Source organism: Peromyscus maniculatus, chromosome 20 (genome assembly GCF_049852395.1).
Source record: "Peromyscus maniculatus bairdii isolate BWxNUB_F1_BW_parent chromosome 20, HU_Pman_BW_mat_3.1, whole genome shotgun sequence".
Classification (NCBI taxonomy): Eukaryota; Metazoa; Chordata; class Mammalia; order Rodentia; family Cricetidae; genus Peromyscus; species Peromyscus maniculatus.
In genome coordinates, this window is record NC_134871.1 from 72,049,580 (window position 1) to 72,067,301 (window position 17,722).

Sequence of the window (17,722 nt, forward strand, 5' to 3'; positions counted from 1 at the left end):
TGAGGACATACCTGGTCTGTGTCCTCAGACTCGCATGCTGAGTCACACGCTAACTCTATGTTTAACCTTTTGAGGAATTGCCAAATTGTTTTCCAAAATAGTTGCCCTTTTACAGTTCCCACCAATAACCTACGAGGACATCAGTCCGTCCACCTTTGCAGAGACTTGTCACCGTCTGCCTTTTTTACCATAACCAGCTGCATGTCTGATAAGGCCAACATTCATAAAACTTGTACCAATGTACGAAAATGTGGACCAGCAAGATGGCTCAGTAAGTTAAAGGTGCTTGCCACCAAGCCTGACCACCTGGATTTGATCCGTGGACCCCACATGATAGGTGTAGAGAACTGACTCTTGTAGAAGTTGTCCTTCGACCTCTATACACACATGTGTGCGTGCGCATGCACACACACACACACACACACACACACACACACACACACACACACACGATAAATAAGTAAACATAATTTTAAAAAATGCCATTGGGACCAGTGAGATGGCTAAAGGTGCTTGTTACCAAGCCCGATGACCTGCATTTGATCCCAGGAATCCAAACAGTGGAAGGAAAGATCGATTTGCAGAAGTTGTTCTCTGAGCAAACAAACGGCAATTAGGAATTACGTTTTTAAAAATGTCTTAGTAAATGTCCAGGCCCTTAGCTTCAACAAGACAGAATGACATACAACTTCTGAAATTGAGGAATAAAAACTTTTGAAATTGAGGTGTGTAGCTCAGTACTGCAGTGGTTTACTACTGTGAGGCCCTGATTTGACTCCCAGGACAACACACACACACACACACACACACACACACACACGCACGCACGCACGCACGCACGCACGCATGCACGCACGCACATACGCACGCACACAAAATAAATTAAAAAAATAGACAGCTCAGTATAGTTTTATATAAGGAGATCAGTTTTTTTTAAGTTTTTATTTTTTTAAAATTTATTTTATGTGCGTTGGTGTGAAGGTGTCAGATCCCCTGGAGCTGGAGTTACAGACAGTTGTGAGCTGCCATGTGGGTGCTGGGAATTGAACCCAGGTCCTCTGGAAGAGCAGCCAGTGCTCTTAACTGCTGGGCCGTCTCTCCAGCCCCGAGTCAGTCAGCTTTTATGAAGCACTGACACATGTCAGAGTCCACTGTCCTGTGCTCACACAACTACAGATGGCCTTCTGTCTGTCAGTCTGTCTGTCTTAGAAAACAGGGTTCTGCTGTGTGGCCCTGTCTGGCCCAGCACTCATGAGTTGACGCAATCCTCCTGTCTCGGCCTTGTGAGCACTGGGACTTTAGGTGCATATTCCTGTGTTCAGCTTTGTTTTGCTCCATTTTTGCAGTGCTGGGATAGAACACAGGGACCAGGGTTCAATTCCTAGGACCACGTTGACAGTGATTACAGCTGCGGGAGATCCAGTGCCCTCCCTGGCATCCTCAGGCACTGCATGCATGTGCTGCACATATGCACATGCAGGCAAAACAGCCATACACATAAAATTAAGTTTTGTTTTTTGTTTTTTAAAGAGAGCACACAGAAATGATGCGCCCTTCAACCTGTATGCTCAGCACTCAGAGAGCCCTCATCCATCTCTTACAAAGACCAGGGTCCCCAAACCATGGAATGGTACCACCCACCATTCCTGTATCAATTAACAATCAAGGTAATACCTCACAGACATGTCCACAGACCAATGTGATTTACACAATTCCTCAGAGGAGATTCAGATTAAAAAAAAAACAAACATAAAAAACATAAAAATAAAAATAAAATAAAAAACTAGAAAGGATTGAGACGGGTTTGAGTGTGGTAGTGCACACCTTTACAGATCTCTGTGAGTTCAAGGCCAGACTGGGCTGCATAGTGAGACAATGTCACTAAACAAATAAATAAATAAATAAATAAAGATGATGATGATGATGATGATGATGATGATGATGATAAAAGTTAAGGAGGGGCTGGGGAAGTAGTTTTGTGATAGGCAAGGCCCTCAGTTCAATCCCCAGCCCCACAAAACAAAATCAAAAAATATTCCAAAATATATTCACTTCCAGGCTCAAGGAATGTCCCTTGTACATCATTTTATTTCCCAACTTCTTTACTCACTACCATCAAAGGTCTAAAGGATGGCAAAGGGAGCCAGGCAGCTTGTTTCTATTACGCAACCCATGCTGGCTCTCAAGAAAATGGGTTCAGCTTGTTCAGCAAACATTGACTGACTGTCTGCTTCTGCCTCTTGGCTGGCACTGCCCCAGAGACTGTGTTTATCCTGTGGGTTCCAGCTAGCAGCCAGCAAAGGAACCCATCATGCAGACTGAAGGCAAAATCATGTAATGGAGTGGGCACTCACTCCAGAAAGGCAGGACTGTACAGTCTGGACAAGCGGCCAGTCCAGGCTTCCAGGTGAAAGCACAGATGCCGCCGTCCTTCAGGAAACGGTGGCGAGGACACACACTCATCAGGAACCATCACAGCACTGTTTGCTTAAGTGATGGAGTGAAGCTATTACACAGAGAAGCCCTGTCTCAGAAAAACAAAAACAAAAAAGTGATGGAGTGAGCCTGAGAGTCTGACTGAGGCACACTACACCAGAGGAGTCTGGACAGTTAGCTACTGAGGCCTTCGAGATGGTGCAGCAGGTAAGGCCTTTGCTCTCAAGCCTGGTGAACTGAGTTTTTCCATCCCTGGACCCAAATGGTAGCAGCGGAGAACTGACTCTCAAAAGCTGACCTCTGGCTGGGCGGTGGTGGCGCACGCCTTTAATCCCAGACAGAACTTGGGAGGCAAGGGCAGGTGGATCTCTGTGAGTTCAAGGCCAGCCTGGTCTACAGAGCAAGTTCCAGGACAGGCTCCAAAGCTACACAGAGAAACCCTGTCTCAAAAAAAAAGAAAGAAAGAAAAAGAAACCCCACCTCAAACAACCCCCCCCAAACAAACAAACAAACAAACAAACCAAGGAGTTGTAGGCTGGAGAAATGGCTGTGATGAGAGCAGTTACTGGTCTTGCAGAGGGCCCAGGTTTGGTTCCCAGCACAGGACCATCTATAACTCCAGTTCAAGGGGTCCCAACACCCTCTTCTGGCCTCTTAGGGTACTGCACACATATGATGCACATATCTTCACGTAAGGCAAAACTTTCATACACTTAAAAACTAATACACATATGATTAAAAATTAAATCTTGAAAGTATTTAGTCACAAATCAAAACTAAGGAAGTCCACTGTTGAATTATTATCATCTTTTGTTGTTGTTGTTGTTTGTTTCTTCCCCAAGATGGGGTACCATATAGCCCAAGGATGACCTTGAGGTTCTGAATCTCCTGCTGAAGGGACTCTAGCCAGCTCGAGCATGGCAAACATGGCTCTGGCAGGCCTTGCCCTTCTCCCTCATTCCCTCTGCCTTGCTAAACCTTAGGTCACATCCCTAAATCGAGCCACGAAGGTCTAGTCTCTTATTTGGCCACTTCCTCCTCCTGAGGCTGACTACCAAGGTCCAGCTATCAAAGTATTGAAGTCCAGCAATCAAGACTCACCTAATTAACACGCTAAATTAAAATTAAACACCTCATCCCAACACAGGGCTTCCCCTTTTACCTTTATAAACTGCCATTTGCCTATGGGTCTGTCTCCTCTCTATCCAGAGGCCGTCCTTTGTCCCACTGCAGGACAAATGCCCCTCCCCCTTTCCCTGTCCCCTTCCCCTTCTCTCCCATAGTCTATCTCCTGTCTTTGTCTCTTACTCCCTGCCCTTTGTCCCTCTTGGGCAAATAAGTCTCTTTTGTGCTGAGAACTTGGTCTTGGTGGTCCTGAGTCGATGCTGGGCCTTTCACCTGCTTCTACCTATCTCCCAAGTACATGGATCATGGCCCCTTCACTAGGAGCTCCTTCCTTCTGCGGTGGTTTGCCTTGGGTGTTTTTGTTTAGTTTCATTTTTTTGTTTGTTTGTTTGTTTTTTATGTCTTGAGACAATCTCACTGTGCTGCTGTTCAGGCTTCTCAATTTCTGGGTTCGAGGGATGCTCTTGCTTCAATCTCTCAGCAGCTGGGACAACTGGTATGTATCATCTCACACAGCTTTTGTTGTGAAACAATTCTGAAAATATGAACTTGCACTCAAATATCAAACATGCACTGTCTGCTGGGTTTGTAACCCAACACTCAAGGCTGAGGCAGGAGAAACTTGGGAGACTTTGAAGCCAGCTTGAGCTACAGCCTAAGGTCCTATCCCAAAAACAGAAAGTAAAATATACTTTCTGGCACATTACAGGTGATGAAAACAAAAAAAAAAAAAAAAAAAAAAAAACACGTACTAGGTGAAAAAATATTTGTATGAATTCAGAAGAAGTGTCATGGTACAGAGGTCACCAAGCTGGTAAGACTTGGGGAGCAGTGGAGAATAGAGAATTCAGTAGCTGACTGTCTAAATATGCCAAGCCATGGATTCCATCTATCCCCAGCACCAAAAATATAATAGTTGGGGCTGGAGAGATGGCTCAGCAGTTTAGAGCACTGGCTGCTCTTCCAGAGGACCCAGGTTCAAGTCACAACATCCACATGGTGGATCACAACTGTCTGTAACTCCAGGTGGTTCATAGGTGTCTCCAATGACAGTTACTAGGTATTCTACGCCCTCTTCTGGCCTCTAAGGACACCAGGCATTCAAGTGATAGCCATACATGCAGGCAAAACATTCATACACACATAAAAATTTTAAATATATAATAATAAAACAATGATAAGAATGATTATCTTCAAAAGCATGACTAGAAGAAAAGTTAACCATTTTTTACATTTTTGTATCCTGGTATCCTGTAGACTGGCAATAGATAAGCTTTTTTTTTTTTTTTTTTTTTTTTTTTTTTGGTTTTTCGAGACAGGGTTTCTTTGTGTACTTTTGGTGCCTGTCCTGGATCGAACTGGAACTCACAGAATTGGCTGGCCTCGAACTCACAGAGATCTGCCTGCTCTGCCTTCCAGATGCTGGACTTAAAAGGTGTTTGTCACACTTCCTTGCTTAAACTAATTTTAAAAAACTTGTGTGTGTGTGTGTGTGTGTGTGTGTGTGTCTGTGCAGGTCCAAGTGCCTGTGCATACTTGGAGGTCAGAAGGAGGTATAGTATGTCTGGCCTATTACACTGCCTAGTCCTTTAGAAGCAGGGTCTCTCCTGCAACCTGGGGCTCCAATTCCCTGTTAGGCTGGAAACTAGCAAGTCCCAGAGTCCTCCAGTCTCCGCCCTCCTCAGAGCTGGGTTTACAGGCATATTTCCATGACCAGGTTTGTTACCTGGCTGTTCAAAGGATTCAAGATTTCCTCAAGATTTCCCAGCAAGCACTCTTTTTTGTTGTTGTTTTTTGGTTTGGTTTTTCGAGATAGGGTTTTCTCTGTGTAACAGTCCTGGCTGTCCTGGAACTGGTGGGTTTTTTTTTTGTTTTGTTTTGTTTTGTTTTTTTGGTTTTTCGAGACAGGGTTTCTCTGTGTAGCTTTGCGCCTTTCCTGGAACTCACTTGGTAGCCCAGGCCGGCCTCGAACTCACAGAGATCCGCCTGGATCTCCGGAGTGCTGGGATTAAAGGCGTGCGCCACCACGGTCCAGCTTTTCCCAGCAAGCACTTATAACAGCTGGTCCATCTCCCCTGGGCCCCAATTTGTTTTTAAAACGTTCCTGGTGACAATTCTCTCCGTTGTATGTCAATTTTAGGGTGATCCTAAGAGGACACGGAAATTACTTTAATGGTCTAAAATGTGCAGGGAAACCTTATCTTTTTTCATTACAGACTTTTTTTTTTCTTCGATAGTGTCTTGCAGTCTCCTAAACTCACAAGACAGCAGCTAGAATAGAAACTAGAACTTAAGTGGAATTCACGTTTCCTTCTGCTAAGCGTGCACTTCGAGTATCCCATCTTTTAGTTCCCCCTTTTCAAATGCAGCCTGGCCCAGGGAGCAACAACATGCATGTCCAAGTCTCCAAGAAGACTAGTCCACCGAAGGGAAAAAGGCCTTTTCCATTTCCTGCACGGAAGCCTAGGTTAGATCACCTAGACTAGGGAGGAGAGAAACTAACGAGTCTGGCTCGGGGCACAGGGTTGCGGGACGGGACCGGGGCAGGGCTGTCTTGGGTACTTGGAGACCGTCTCCGGGACTCACACTCGGGAGTGCGGTTTAGTGCGTACCGCAAGGCTGCGCAATGATTTAACTCCTCTCCCCACAGCCTGCAGGTCTGCGCCGGACAGCAAGCTCCGGACGCGCCAACCTGACCAAGTGAAACGAAAAGATAAGGGGCATGGACTGTTCCAGCTTCTATTTGGGGCTCCGCACTCGGGAGCACCAGGAGAGAGAGAGAGATGGAGGTGTTCCAGGAGCCAGGCAGCGCTACCCAGCGAACCTTCTCAAAGAACACTTCGGGCCCCTTACGGACTCGCGGAGCGAGCCGGGTGCCTGCCCTCAGTCAAGATGGCGGCCGCGGCGCCGCCGCGCCACGGCGCACGCGCGCCCCCCTTCGCACCACCCTCCTCCGGCCCTCCGGGCCGCCACCCCTCCCACCCGCCAGCTGCAGCGCTCCGCGCGTCCCCAGCCTCACCCCTTCTCGGCGGCCCCCTCCTGCCCAGGCTCCCGGGCCCGGAAGTGGATGTGGCCGCTCGGCAAAGAAGCCGAGGGGGAGGGAGAAGTGCTTCCGGGGAAACGGGCCCCGGGTTGGTGTTTGTAAACTTGCCTCGGTCCCGGCGCGGGCAGCGGCGGCCGCGGGCTTGGCACGGGGTGCGCGGGGCCCCCGGGGGAGGCGCCGCGCGGCGGAGGAGACGGCGGGAGGCCGCGCCGGGCAGGTAGGCGCGCGCCGCGGGGAGGCAGCGTCGAGGCGGGCGGGCGGGCGGGCGGGCGGCGGCGCCTCGGCAGCTCGCAGGCCGTGGGGCGCCGCGCGCGCGAAGGGGGAGGGGAGCGGGGCGGAGGAGGGGCGCGCGGCGGAGGGAGGGGGCCGCGAGGGGAGGGCCGGGCGGCCGCCCCCGCCCCGCTCTCCCCGCCCTCCCGCCCGGCCCTCCCCGCCGCCGCCGCTGCCGCCGGGGTGAAGGGGGCTCGCCGGGAGGGGGCGCGGGCACGAGCACGCGGGCCGCGCGCGGCTCGCCCGTCCCGGGCTCGGCCCCGGGCCCGCGCGCTGCGGCTGCTCGCTCGCTGGCTCGCTGGCTTGCAGAGGAGCGTGCCCGCCCTCCACCTCCGCGGCCGATCTACGTACCCTCGGGCGGACGCGGAGTAACGCTCACGTGCGGGCACTGCCAAGTCGGTGTCCGCCAGCCACCCCGGCGCTCGGCGGTGGCCCCCGAGCTTCCCTCCGCCGCGGTTCTGCCGCCCGCGTCTGTGGAGTGCCAGCTTTGCAGGCCGGCCCACTCGGCACAAAAGCCCCAGAGGGCCTCCGCCCCCTTCTTCCGTTCCTAAGATGGCAAATCTGAGCGCTTACCGTGTTGGCAGATTCTCTGTAGGAGACCCAACTTACTTTTACTCCTGTTGGCTGCTCCTCCTGGCCCAGGAGGCCAATTTCTTCTACTGACCCAGAAAGAAAGCGCTTGCTTGACTCATGTCCTCCTTTTGAGCTTCTGAGTGCCCAGCAGAATAAGTGGAGAGAGCGTCACTTACTGTATGGCCTGAGGATGTTGCACTTAAGGGGCTCGTCTCCCTTTCTGGTTTCAGGTTTCTGGAGCAGACCTAGAGCTTCACCAAGAGAAGTCAACTGGGAAACCAACACTGATAGACTCTCATTTCTTCAGGCAATAGGCAGAAGTCAGAGACCTCGGAATTTTGCAACACCTGTTTTCCCTTTGGAGGACACTAAATTCTTTGAGAAGACAAGGGCTGTTCAGTATGGCAGCTGAACAGAATGGACAGGAAGGAGCCATTACTGAGATTTGGTGACAGTTCTTCAAACAGCAGTGTCTAAAGGAGAGCTGGATAAAGAACTTCTGAACTTTTGGGTTCATTAAGTGAAAAACCAGCATGGCTCAGGTAAAAAGCTCTAGCGTCCTCCTTCAAGACCATTCACTGGGAAGCCTGTTTGCAATGTCACTCTTGAATTCCGCCTTAGCCGACAGTATTGACCGTCCCCAGTGAGCCGAGCTCTGTATTAAGCACCAGGGGGAGATCTAGAGGAAGGAAAGGAGACAGGCCTCCCTGCCTTCAGGGAGCTTCCAGTCAAATGAAGGAGGTAGGCTATCTACCGCATCACAGGCGCTGCTGGGCCCTTGGCAAAGCACCTCGTCCTCAGTGTACCTCTGGTACGTGGAGTGCTTGGGCAGAAGGGAGTGAATAGTCTGGTGAATGCTTCATTTGTTTTTTTTTTTTCAACAGGAATTTTATTGAGCTCCTGTTACATGCAAGGCATTGTGCTTGGAATACAAAGATGAATAAGATTGTCCTTGTCCCCAGTAAGCGTCCAGGCTAGTTGGGGGGGGGAGGGGAGGGATGGAAAGACAGTCTGTTATTTATTTTTATGTTCACAATGCCTCTGCGTCTGTTGACTAAAGGGGTCTGCAGTGATGAGGGGATGGTGCTGCCGACGGGTGCTCCTGCCTGGACGGAGGGATGAGAGCGAAGCCTGGAGGACGCATAGGGTTTCGCCAAACAGACAGAGAAGGGCATTCAGACGGGGGGACTGTGTGGGCACAGACTTAGAGGCGTGGGAAAGTGTGGTGAGGTCCAGGGTACTACCTGTAGTTTGGTAGTTGTTAGGGAGCAAAGGATTAAATGGGGCATCATTAGGGAGACAGGATAAATAAGGATGAATGGGGGAGTTGTTTTCTGGAGAAGTCAGCAGAGTGTGGCCCAAGGGCTTTTTGTGCCTTCCTAAGGAATGAGATGCTCCTCTCTAGGGAGTGGGAACTCCCTCAAGAATGTTCAACAGCAGAGTAAATGTCTTTGAGAAGGTAGTTGTCACTGTGAAGGTGGCAGATGAATTGGAAGGACAAGAGGGCCTGCTCTAGTCTTCTGAGTGGAAAGCTGCTGCGTGCTTCTCTGAGCTTTCTTTGAGGACACCTCCTGTACCAGTTCACCAGGATGGCAGCCTGATTGTAGTGGGATTGGCTTTCTTCCAAGTGCCGCAGCGCACACGGCTTCTCCTCCCCGGCAGAGCAGAGCCTCTGGATTTCGTCTTTCTTTGTCTATGTGCAGCTTAGTCCACAGCATGGTGTTTACTGTTCTGCTAAGCATTTTACATCAGTCTCATTCTCCTTCATCCTGTGAGGATAGGCATTCTGACAGGCATTTCACATCTGAAGGAAGCAAGGCTTCAGAGAGAGAGAGACTTGCCCAAAATTACACAACCCAGATAGCAGAGCTAAGATGTTTAACTTTGGACTAACTTTTTTGAATAGCAAAAGTATGGGGTACTAGTTCAATAAAGTCAGGTCAAAGACTAGGGTGGGAAAGGGATTGTTTCTTAAAGCACCCCTGTTTAATTAACTTTGTAAAACTATGTAGTGCACACATATAAATGGCCTAAATAAAGTGGGAGCAGGGGGAGCAGGTGTGTCGCATGCCTTTAATCCCAGCACTTGGAGGCAGAGGTAGGCAGGTCTCTGAGTTCAAGGCCAGCCTGGTCTACAGAGTGAGTTTCAGGATGGCCAGGGCTATACAGAGAAACCTCCGCCTAGAAAAACCTAAATAAATAAATAAATAAATAAATAAATAAATGGCCTAAGTGGTCAAAAGAAACTGTATATTCAACTCCAGAATCGAGGTGATTTAGGTTTTCTGTTTGCTATAACTGACAGCACTTAGGAAATTTAAAAGCTAAAGTGAGAAATAACCTGATAGAAAATGTAGTTGGTGCCAGACAGTGGTGGGGCATGCCTTTAATCCCAGCACTCGGGAGGCAGAGCCAGACGGATCTCTGTGAGTTCGAGGCCAGCCTGGTCTATATCATGAGTTCCAGGACAGGCTCCAAAGCTACACAGAAATACTGTCTCAGAAAAAAAAAAAAGAAAGAAAGAAAATGTAGTTGGCACCAGCAAGGTCTGCCCATCTGAAATTGGCTTTGAATCTGAGCACTACTGGGGACCACACTGCTTAGCGGTTAAGAGCACTTCTCCACAGGACCCAAACTCAGGTCCCGGAACCCACGTCAGCCAGCTCACAACTAACTCAGCTGCAGGGGATGTGACACCCCTTTCTGGTCTCCTTGGGTACCTGCCCACATGTGGCACATGATGCGTGTGTATACACACACATAAAATAAAAAGTAGTCATCAAAATAAAATCTTTTTTTTTTTTTTGGTTTTTCGAGACAGGGTTTCTCTGTGTAGCTTTGCGCCTTTCCTGGAGCTCACTTGGTAGCCCAGGCTGGCCTCGAACTCACAGAGATCCGCCTGGCTCTGCCTCCCGAGTGCTGGGATTAAAGGCGTGCGCCACCAACGCCCGGCCCAAAATAAAATCTTAAGTAGCAGAGGAGTCAGCAGATGGTTCAGCAGATGAAGGAATCTGCTGCCAGCCTGACAACCTGAATTACATCCCCAGAAGCCACATGTGGAGGGAGAGAACTCTGGTCCTCTGTCTCCACTATGATGCTGGCATGAGCACACACACAAAACAAATAGGTAAAGGTAATAAAAATAAAAGAATTCGGAAGAAAGGCATTGCTAGGAATCTCCAATTTCAGTGGGTCAGACAGACAGACCTCATACCTGCAGTTAACGCTCAGAAATGCCTTAGGTAATATGTGGCCACACACACTATTTGGTACAGTAACCACAAGTGTTGATGCTGTTTGATTATTAACTTGATCTGTGTGTCATTGCTGTGGGAGGCAAAGGGGGCAGCAGTTCTTGGTGAGACAGTTAGAAAGGACTTGAAGGAGGCAAGGCTTGATGGTGAGGGAGTTGTTCCTGGAGAGAAGCAGTCTGTTGCTGGGTGTTGAGGATAGCAGCCTGTTTTTGTCCTGTCCTGCCAGGTGACCTGACACCTCATCTCCTTCCAACTTAGGCAAGTCTTCTGGCTTGTGAAGGCCTAGCGGGTGTGAGTTTGGTTCCCACTGCAGCCAGCAAGAAGATGATGCTGAGCCAGATTGCCAGCAAGCAGGCCGAAAACGGCGAGCGGGCGGGCAGCCCTGATGTGCTGAGGTGTTCCAGTCAGGTACACACTGAGTCCTTTGTGGGCTTGGGGGTCCAGGCCCCAGCTCTGCCAGGAGGCACCAAGCTGTGGCTCCTCCTGCTTTGTCTTGTTGCTTCTGTTTAGGGAAGTGGGACTGGGGTCCAGCTGGGAGAGATGAGTGTGGGTGTTTGGAGAGCTAAGGAAGGTGCTGTACCTACAGAGTCCTAGACCAGGAAAGGCGAAGAGGAAGTGGATTGTGGAGAGGAAGCAGGTGGTTTACTCTCTCCTTTAAAACTGTTTGTCAAGAAGCAGCATTTGGGGTCTCATCCTGTGTTCTGAGATGGACTGTAAGTGTAGATTTTATTTGTCTTCAAAGGGCCACCGAAAAGACAGTGATAAATCCCGGAACCGCAAAGACGAGGACAGCTTGACTGAGGCCTCTCATTCAAAAAAGACTGTTAAAAAGGCAGGTAATGGGGTCAGCCCCGAACTCATTCAGTTTGGTAATGGGTCGTCTCTTTCTTATCACTGTGGCTCACATTTTTTCCGTAGTGAGTTTGTGCCCTGATTTCTTCCATGGCCACCCTGACAGTTGCTGTCCACCCCTGCTGACCATTCTTGGTACACGTGGGGAGTGTGACGTGTGCTCTTGTAGCAGGGGCAGGCCAACCCCACCTCATTCATACCGAGTGTTAGCTGTGGCAAGACAGCTGGTTCACCCAGTCTATCTTCTTCTCTTCATGACTTTTAGCCTAAGGGATATGACAGGAGACAGCATCTTTCACAGTATCAGAGAGGTTCTTTGTCCAGCAGCTGGAATTGGACCCAGAGTAGAACAGCCTCTAGGAAGAGGGCAGAGAGATACCTCTATGACATGCCTGATTGTTGCCCCCAGGTGGTGGTAGTGGAACAAAATGGCTCTTTTCAAGTAAAGATTCCCAAAAATTTTATTTGTGAACACTGCTTTGGAGCTTTTAGGAGCAGTTACCACCTCAAGAGGCACATCCTTATTCACACTGGTAAGTCTCTTGCCTGTATTCAAGCTTGCATTCAAATGGGGGAGAATAGGCTGTAGCTTGTATTCCAGCTGGGTTTGTTTTCCAGGAGAGCGTTAGAAGTGGAGGCAGAGGCTAAGTTGAGTGACACAGAGGGATTGCATGGCTCTGTGTCTGGTGTCGCTGAGACCAGCAGTTTGACTTGTTTGTGATCACTAAGGTGTCTGGAAGACAGCTGGAATGCAGTCCCTACAATAAACGTCTCTGGGTACTCACTTCTTTTTGCCTCTGGCCAGGTGAGAAACCATTTGAGTGTGATGTATGTGATATGCGTTTCATCCAGAAGTACCATCTTGAACGCCACAAGCGTGTGCACAGTGGTGAAAAGCCTTACCAGTGTGAACGATGTCATCAGGTAAGGTTTGCCTGTCATCTGCCCTGGAACAGCAGCACACATCAAGTTTTCCCTCTCCAAGTAGAGCCAGTCCCTTCCCAGCTGACAGAAGGGCCTCCATAATACAGTGAGCACCTCAAAAAGAGGCCCATCGCTGGCCTTACGGGGCTAATCATGCAGAGTGCTTGTTAGAGTATCATAATATCATTTGTTTTTGTTTGGTTTGGTTTAGGGTTTTTTGTTTTGTTTTGTTTTCCTTGAGTCAGGGTCTCACTATATAGTTCTGGCTGTCCTGGAACTCACTATGTAGACCAGGCTAGCCTCAAACTCACAGAGATCTGCCTGATAATTTCATTTCTTGAGTTCCTATTCTGTGCCAGGTGCTGTGAGAACAAACTTGACAGAACCTGAGGAGGCTGGGCGTTTTGATCTCATTATCCCATAGGTAGCTTGTGCTGTCTTCCTTCATGTGGTGGGGAAATGCGTTCAGGGAAGTTAACTCTCCCCACGCAGCAGGTAAGAGTGGAGCTAATATTTAGTCCAACTCCAAAGCACCTGCACTGTGGAGGAAGCGATGTAACCTCTGCCCTGGGGGTCCAGTGTCTGATCTGATGAGAATGTAAGTGTGAGGGCCAAGCCAGACACAAACAGGAGATGAGAAAGGATAGGAACTGACATTTCCTGGATGCTCTGCTTAGAGTCTTAGAATGCTAGGCTGAGAGCTGCTGGTGGTGGTGATGATGGCATGCGGCTCTAACCCAGCGTCTGAGAGGCACCCTCTGCTGCCCGTAGAGAGTTTGAGTTCCACCTGCATGGTGTGAGCTCTCGTCACCAAGCCAGAACGCTAGAAGGCAGCACCGTGAGGAGCCTAGCACGCACTGTGATCCCAGCACTCAGGAGAGGCAGAGCAGGAGGACCACAAGTTCCAAGCCAGACTCAGTTAAGCAGCAAGGCCTGTCTCGAAGAAATACAAGGTTTCCACCCTGTCCTTTGGCCCAAAAGTGTTCACACCTTAAGATAAGTACGTGATGAGAAGCTAGTGGTGTGCATCTCCGTGGTGAGTTAAATAGTAAGTGTTTGAGGATGAAGCAGCTGCTGTGTTGGGTGCTCTGAACCTGTTCCCTCAGGTAAACAGACAGGGTCAGGGCTGTCAGGGAGCTTGCCCCTTGCCACATGACTAAAGGATAGAACCCGCATTCTGAGTCCAGGCCCTCTTCTCCAGCCCTAGCTGCTGCTTATTGTGTGTACATAGTACAGCTCGGGTGTGGAGGTCAGAGGACCTCCTTCTACTGTGTGGGTTCTAGAGGTCAGACCCAGGTCACCAGGCTGGGCCTTTGCCTGCTGAGCCGTCTCACCAGCCCCGCCCCCCTTCTGAGATGGGTCTTAGGGGTCCATACTGGATTCCAACTCTCTTTCTTTTTGTTTTTTCGAGACAGGGTTCTTCATGTAGCCCTGGCTGTCCTGGAACTCACTCTGTAGTCCAGGCTGGCCTCGAACTCACAGAGATCCGCCTGCCTCTGCCTCCTAAGTGCTGGGACTAAAGCCTTGTGCCACCATCACCCGGTGTTTTCTAACTTTCTGTGTAACCAAGGATGAGTTTAAATGTCTGATCTTCCTGCCCTTGGCTCCCGAGTGCTGGGATCAAAGGTGTGCACCACCATGCTCAGTGTATCGGGTTCAAATACACTGAGGATCAAATCTAGGGCTTCATGTGGACTAGGCGAGCACCCTACCAGCTGAGGTGATCCCAAGCCCCTAGAACCAGCATTTGGTCCTTTCTGTTGTTTGAGACAGGGTCTGTCTATGTAGCCCTGGCTGTCCTATAACTCACTATGTAGACCAGGCTAGCCTCGAACTCAGAGATGCACCTGCCTCTCTGCCTCCTGAGTTCTGAGATTAAAGGCGTGTGCCACCATCCCCAGCAACATGGGTGCTCCTAACCACTGTGCTCCTGCTGTGGGGATGGTAAGGGAACAAGAACATAGCATATGCCTTCTCTGCGAGGAAGGAACCTACTAACAGATGACTGAATTTCTCTTGGAACTTAATCCTTTCTCTCTCCACAGTGTTTTTCTCGGACAGACCGACTACTCAGACACAAACGGATGTGCCAAGGATGCCAGTCCAAGACATCTGATGGGCAGTTTTCTCTATAGACTCGGGGGCCCTGGGTGGTGGGAGTGATGAGAAGAGCCCACTGAAGAGCACAGGCCTCTGCTCTGATGGCCCCACCACCGCTCCCTCTGAACCTGTCCCCCTTCCTAGAGGAGTGGCCCCAGGTGAGCAGAGGTGAGCATCGGAGGACAGCGGCTCCAGAACCTCAGTTCTGTAAATAGTCGGAGACTATACGGATCTCGGGAAAGTTCCACAGCATTCCTGGGCAGGGGAGCTGGTCCCTGGACCCTTAGCTGAGGTCATAGGTGGGGACTCAAAGGTACAGGACCAAGACTGAAACGTTCCCACAACCTTGGACTGGGACTGGCAGCTGAGTGAGACGGACTGAGGAGCATTTGCTCTGCTTTTGTTGTTATCACGAGAATTTCAGCAGGTCAACGGGGACACCAGCGATCTGGAGACGCAGAGTCCTGAAGGACTGTGACTGGTCCAGCCGCTTTTTGTTACCATAGGCCTTTGGTGTTCCACAGCCCTACGCATTACTTCCTGTTTGAACGAAAATAGGACCAGGGCTGGCATCTGAGCTTACTTGGACTTGTTATACACTGTGAGGACAAAAGGAGAAACTGGGAGGGACAGGTGTGGGTTGGACAAGAAGAGCGGACATACCTTTTTATCTCCTCACGAAGAGCAGTGTTGTGCCCATGGGTGTCCTCGTGGTTTGTGCAGCACCAGTGCCTGATGGGGCCGGCTCAAGTGCCTTTGGAGGAAACTTGGGTGGGGCAGCCCACGTGGCCCCTTGTTCAGGGCACTTGGTCTGGGTTATGGCTGTGGCTACCTCACTGTCCTTGACTCCGGAAACCAGGCAGCCATTGAGCAGGAGTTAGGGTATCACAGTGGGCCGTCCCCTCATGCCGTCTTAGAACAAGGACAGCGCAAGGTCTGCCACCAGCTGTTAGAGGCACAGAAGTGGTGGCCCTGATGTGACTGTGACAGAGCCCCTTCCTGCCCAGGCCTGCAGCTGTATTCAAGTAGTGGAGTGGAGGTCTGTCTGCAGTCCCAAAGAACATGATCTCGGCTTCCTCCTTGGTAGGCATCCCTGCCAACAAGGTGGAGGAGGAGGGCTGCTGCAGAGGGAGGGCCCTAATGTCTGTTTTAGTGTTGACCTCACTCTGTTCCAAAGCCCCATCTTGTCTGCCCTTGGAAAAGCGATGAGGTGTGTCTGTCTGTCTGATTTGTGGGTGCTTGTGTGTGTTTGCTTGGAAGGGATGAAAATTATTGAGCCAAATTTATTCGGCCACCAACTTAGAGGACAGAAAGACCTGAAGGGTGCCTGCCTCCCGGAGGCTGCTGAGAACAAGGGAGCCGAGGGGTTTTGTTTCAGGAGGATTTTTGGGTTGGTTTTTTTTGTTTGTTTGTTTGTTTTGTTTGTTTTCGTTGTTTTTAGATTGATTCAACAGTGTACTGCTTAGAGTGTTTCTAAGCCAGGGCTTATGAACATGTATTTTCTAAAGAGAAATAACTCCCTTCCTGCTAAAGAAAGGATCCTTAAGGGAGGTTTTGGATTTCATTGAGCACTACCCCACCCTGGGGGGCCGACTTCAGGTATAATCATGGAGACTGACCTGAGCACACGCACAGCTGTAGCTGTGGGTAGGAATCTGAGATGGCAGCCTCCAAGAAGAAGTTCTTGCCTAGCAGATGAGGGCCAGGCAGCAGCAGACTGTTGTTGAGGGACAGTACATCATACCTCTTGGGTTGAAGTACTTCAGGGAAAAAGAAGGGAAGATGCCGCAACCTTCATCTTGACTCTGACAGCACCTGAGAGCCTTGGGTGAGGTGTCTGAGGATGCTCACTGCCGTGTGTTCCAGCATCATGCTGTCCCTACATCCAACATGCTCTGGAACCTGCACCTCAGTGCATGCTGCACCGTGTGGCCCCTGGCGTCTCTGTGCACATAAAGCAGACCTTTGGTGTTAGAAGGTTCTGCTGGGCTGGGCTTTTTCTGTCACTCAACTCTGGGAAAGGATATAGTGAGAAAGATATCCTCCCAAAAATGCTTCTGGAAGTGGAATCCCTCCCTGCTACTTGAAGATGATCTATTTGTGGGGAGAAATAGAAGAGTGACCCATGCTTCTTCATGTATGAATGTATGTGCTGGGTTGGCGCAGGCCCTGCAGACCTCGGCTTCCTGCCTGAGTGGAGAGAACTTTGGGATGTATGTACAGATGGCCCTACCGGAACTACACTGCCAAGGCCTGGGTGTGAGAAGCTCAGGCTGGCAGTGGTTGAGGACAGACAGGCTCTGGGGCGAAGAGTAATAGGACACCCAAGGGCCCAGGAACCACATCTCCACCCCAGGGAAACCACAGATGGCTGCAAAGGCCCCTGGTGCTGATGCTGCACCTCTGCCGGGGTGGCCTGTTAGCACTGGACAGATGCTCAGGTGTGTGTAGACGGGAGATGAAGAGAGGGCAGGTGCTCAGAGATCAAAATGTGAATGTGGGGTTGGGTAGGGGAGAGATACCAGTCCCTGGGTGGGCTCCTGTGCCAGCCCACATCCTGCCCTTGCTGGTGCCTGCCCTTCCCATTGGTCCCCAGCAGCCGCCTCTCATCACTTAGCTACTGATTGTGCTCCATGGCTTGACCCGGGGGTTAGATGAGTGGAGCTGCACCAGTCAGCCCTCGCCCCAGGGTCCTCTGCCCCTGCTGTGGCCCTGGGCTTTTATCTTCAATTCCCCTCCTGCCGCGCTCCATTTTTTTTTTTTTTAAATATACTTATTTTGCTATGGGGGAGGGGACTATCAAATGAACAAGATCACTTTTAAATGGTAGTTTTTATAAGATGTTATAAACTTGTATCTTTTTACCATTAAAGTGCAGTGTATGTTCCTTCGTGATATATTTAGGATATTTAAATAAAAAGAATGGCGCTTTTCTACATTCCAGCTCCTCTTTGAGAAGACTTGATTTGTTGGGGGCACTTGATCACCAAAGGGCAGAGTGGTTTTAATAGGCTCCCTTTCTTTCCTCGATACAACTTGGAACAGAGCGAACTGCTCTGCTGAACATCTCTTCTCCATACAAGAGCAACAAGCGGAGGCAAAAACTTGCTATGTTTGCTGAGAACATGGCTCTCGACAGCCTGAC

General features: G+C 50.1%; 3 protein-coding genes across 17 annotated transcripts in view; 2 read left to right on the forward strand and 1 right to left on the reverse strand.

The window, feature by feature from the left end:
• The window catches only part of Csad (cysteine sulfinic acid decarboxylase), a 25,971-nt gene extending 18,482 nt beyond the window's left edge, over window positions 1–7,489 (reverse strand). Inside the window, exon 1 of one of the 2 annotated variants that reach the window (XM_006981858.4) lies at window positions 7,226–7,489. The gene's annotated coding sequence lies outside the window, so the exon portion shown is untranslated. Of the gene's footprint in view, window positions 1–6,712; window positions 6,845–7,225 lie in introns of those variants that run through there. The other variant, XM_016000416.3, reaches the window with a different exon arrangement.
• On the forward strand, window positions 5,954–7,818 carry LOC143269825 (uncharacterized). Its single transcript, XM_076556906.1, has 3 exons — window positions 5,954–6,028; window positions 6,212–6,821; window positions 7,678–7,818. Exons 1-3 carry the CDS (start codon window positions 5,956–5,958, stop codon window positions 7,694–7,696), a joined length of 702 nt encoding a protein of 233 aa, XP_076413021.1. The 5' UTR covers window positions 5,954–5,955; the 3' UTR covers window positions 7,697–7,818.
• On the forward strand, window positions 7,755–17,520 carry Znf740 (zinc finger protein 740). 14 transcript variants are annotated; one of them, XM_006981855.4, is made up of 7 exons: window positions 7,755–8,188; window positions 8,332–8,408; window positions 10,960–11,109; window positions 11,444–11,533; window positions 11,963–12,086; window positions 12,359–12,477; window positions 14,523–17,520. In XM_006981855.4, the coding sequence occupies exons 3-7, from the start codon at window positions 11,026–11,028 to the stop codon at window positions 14,610–14,612; spliced, it is 507 nt and encodes a 168-aa protein (XP_006981917.1). In that variant the 5' UTR covers window positions 7,755–8,188; window positions 8,332–8,408; window positions 10,960–11,025; the 3' UTR covers window positions 14,613–17,520. The 14 variants fall into 14 exon arrangements, with proteins under 14 accessions (XP_006981917.1, XP_006981918.1, XP_042120598.1 ...); XM_006981856.4 differs by having other exon boundaries at window positions 7,802–7,989; XM_042264667.2 differs by having other exon boundaries at window positions 7,850–7,989; window positions 10,928–11,109.
• Window positions 17,521–17,722: the final 202 nt, after the last annotated feature.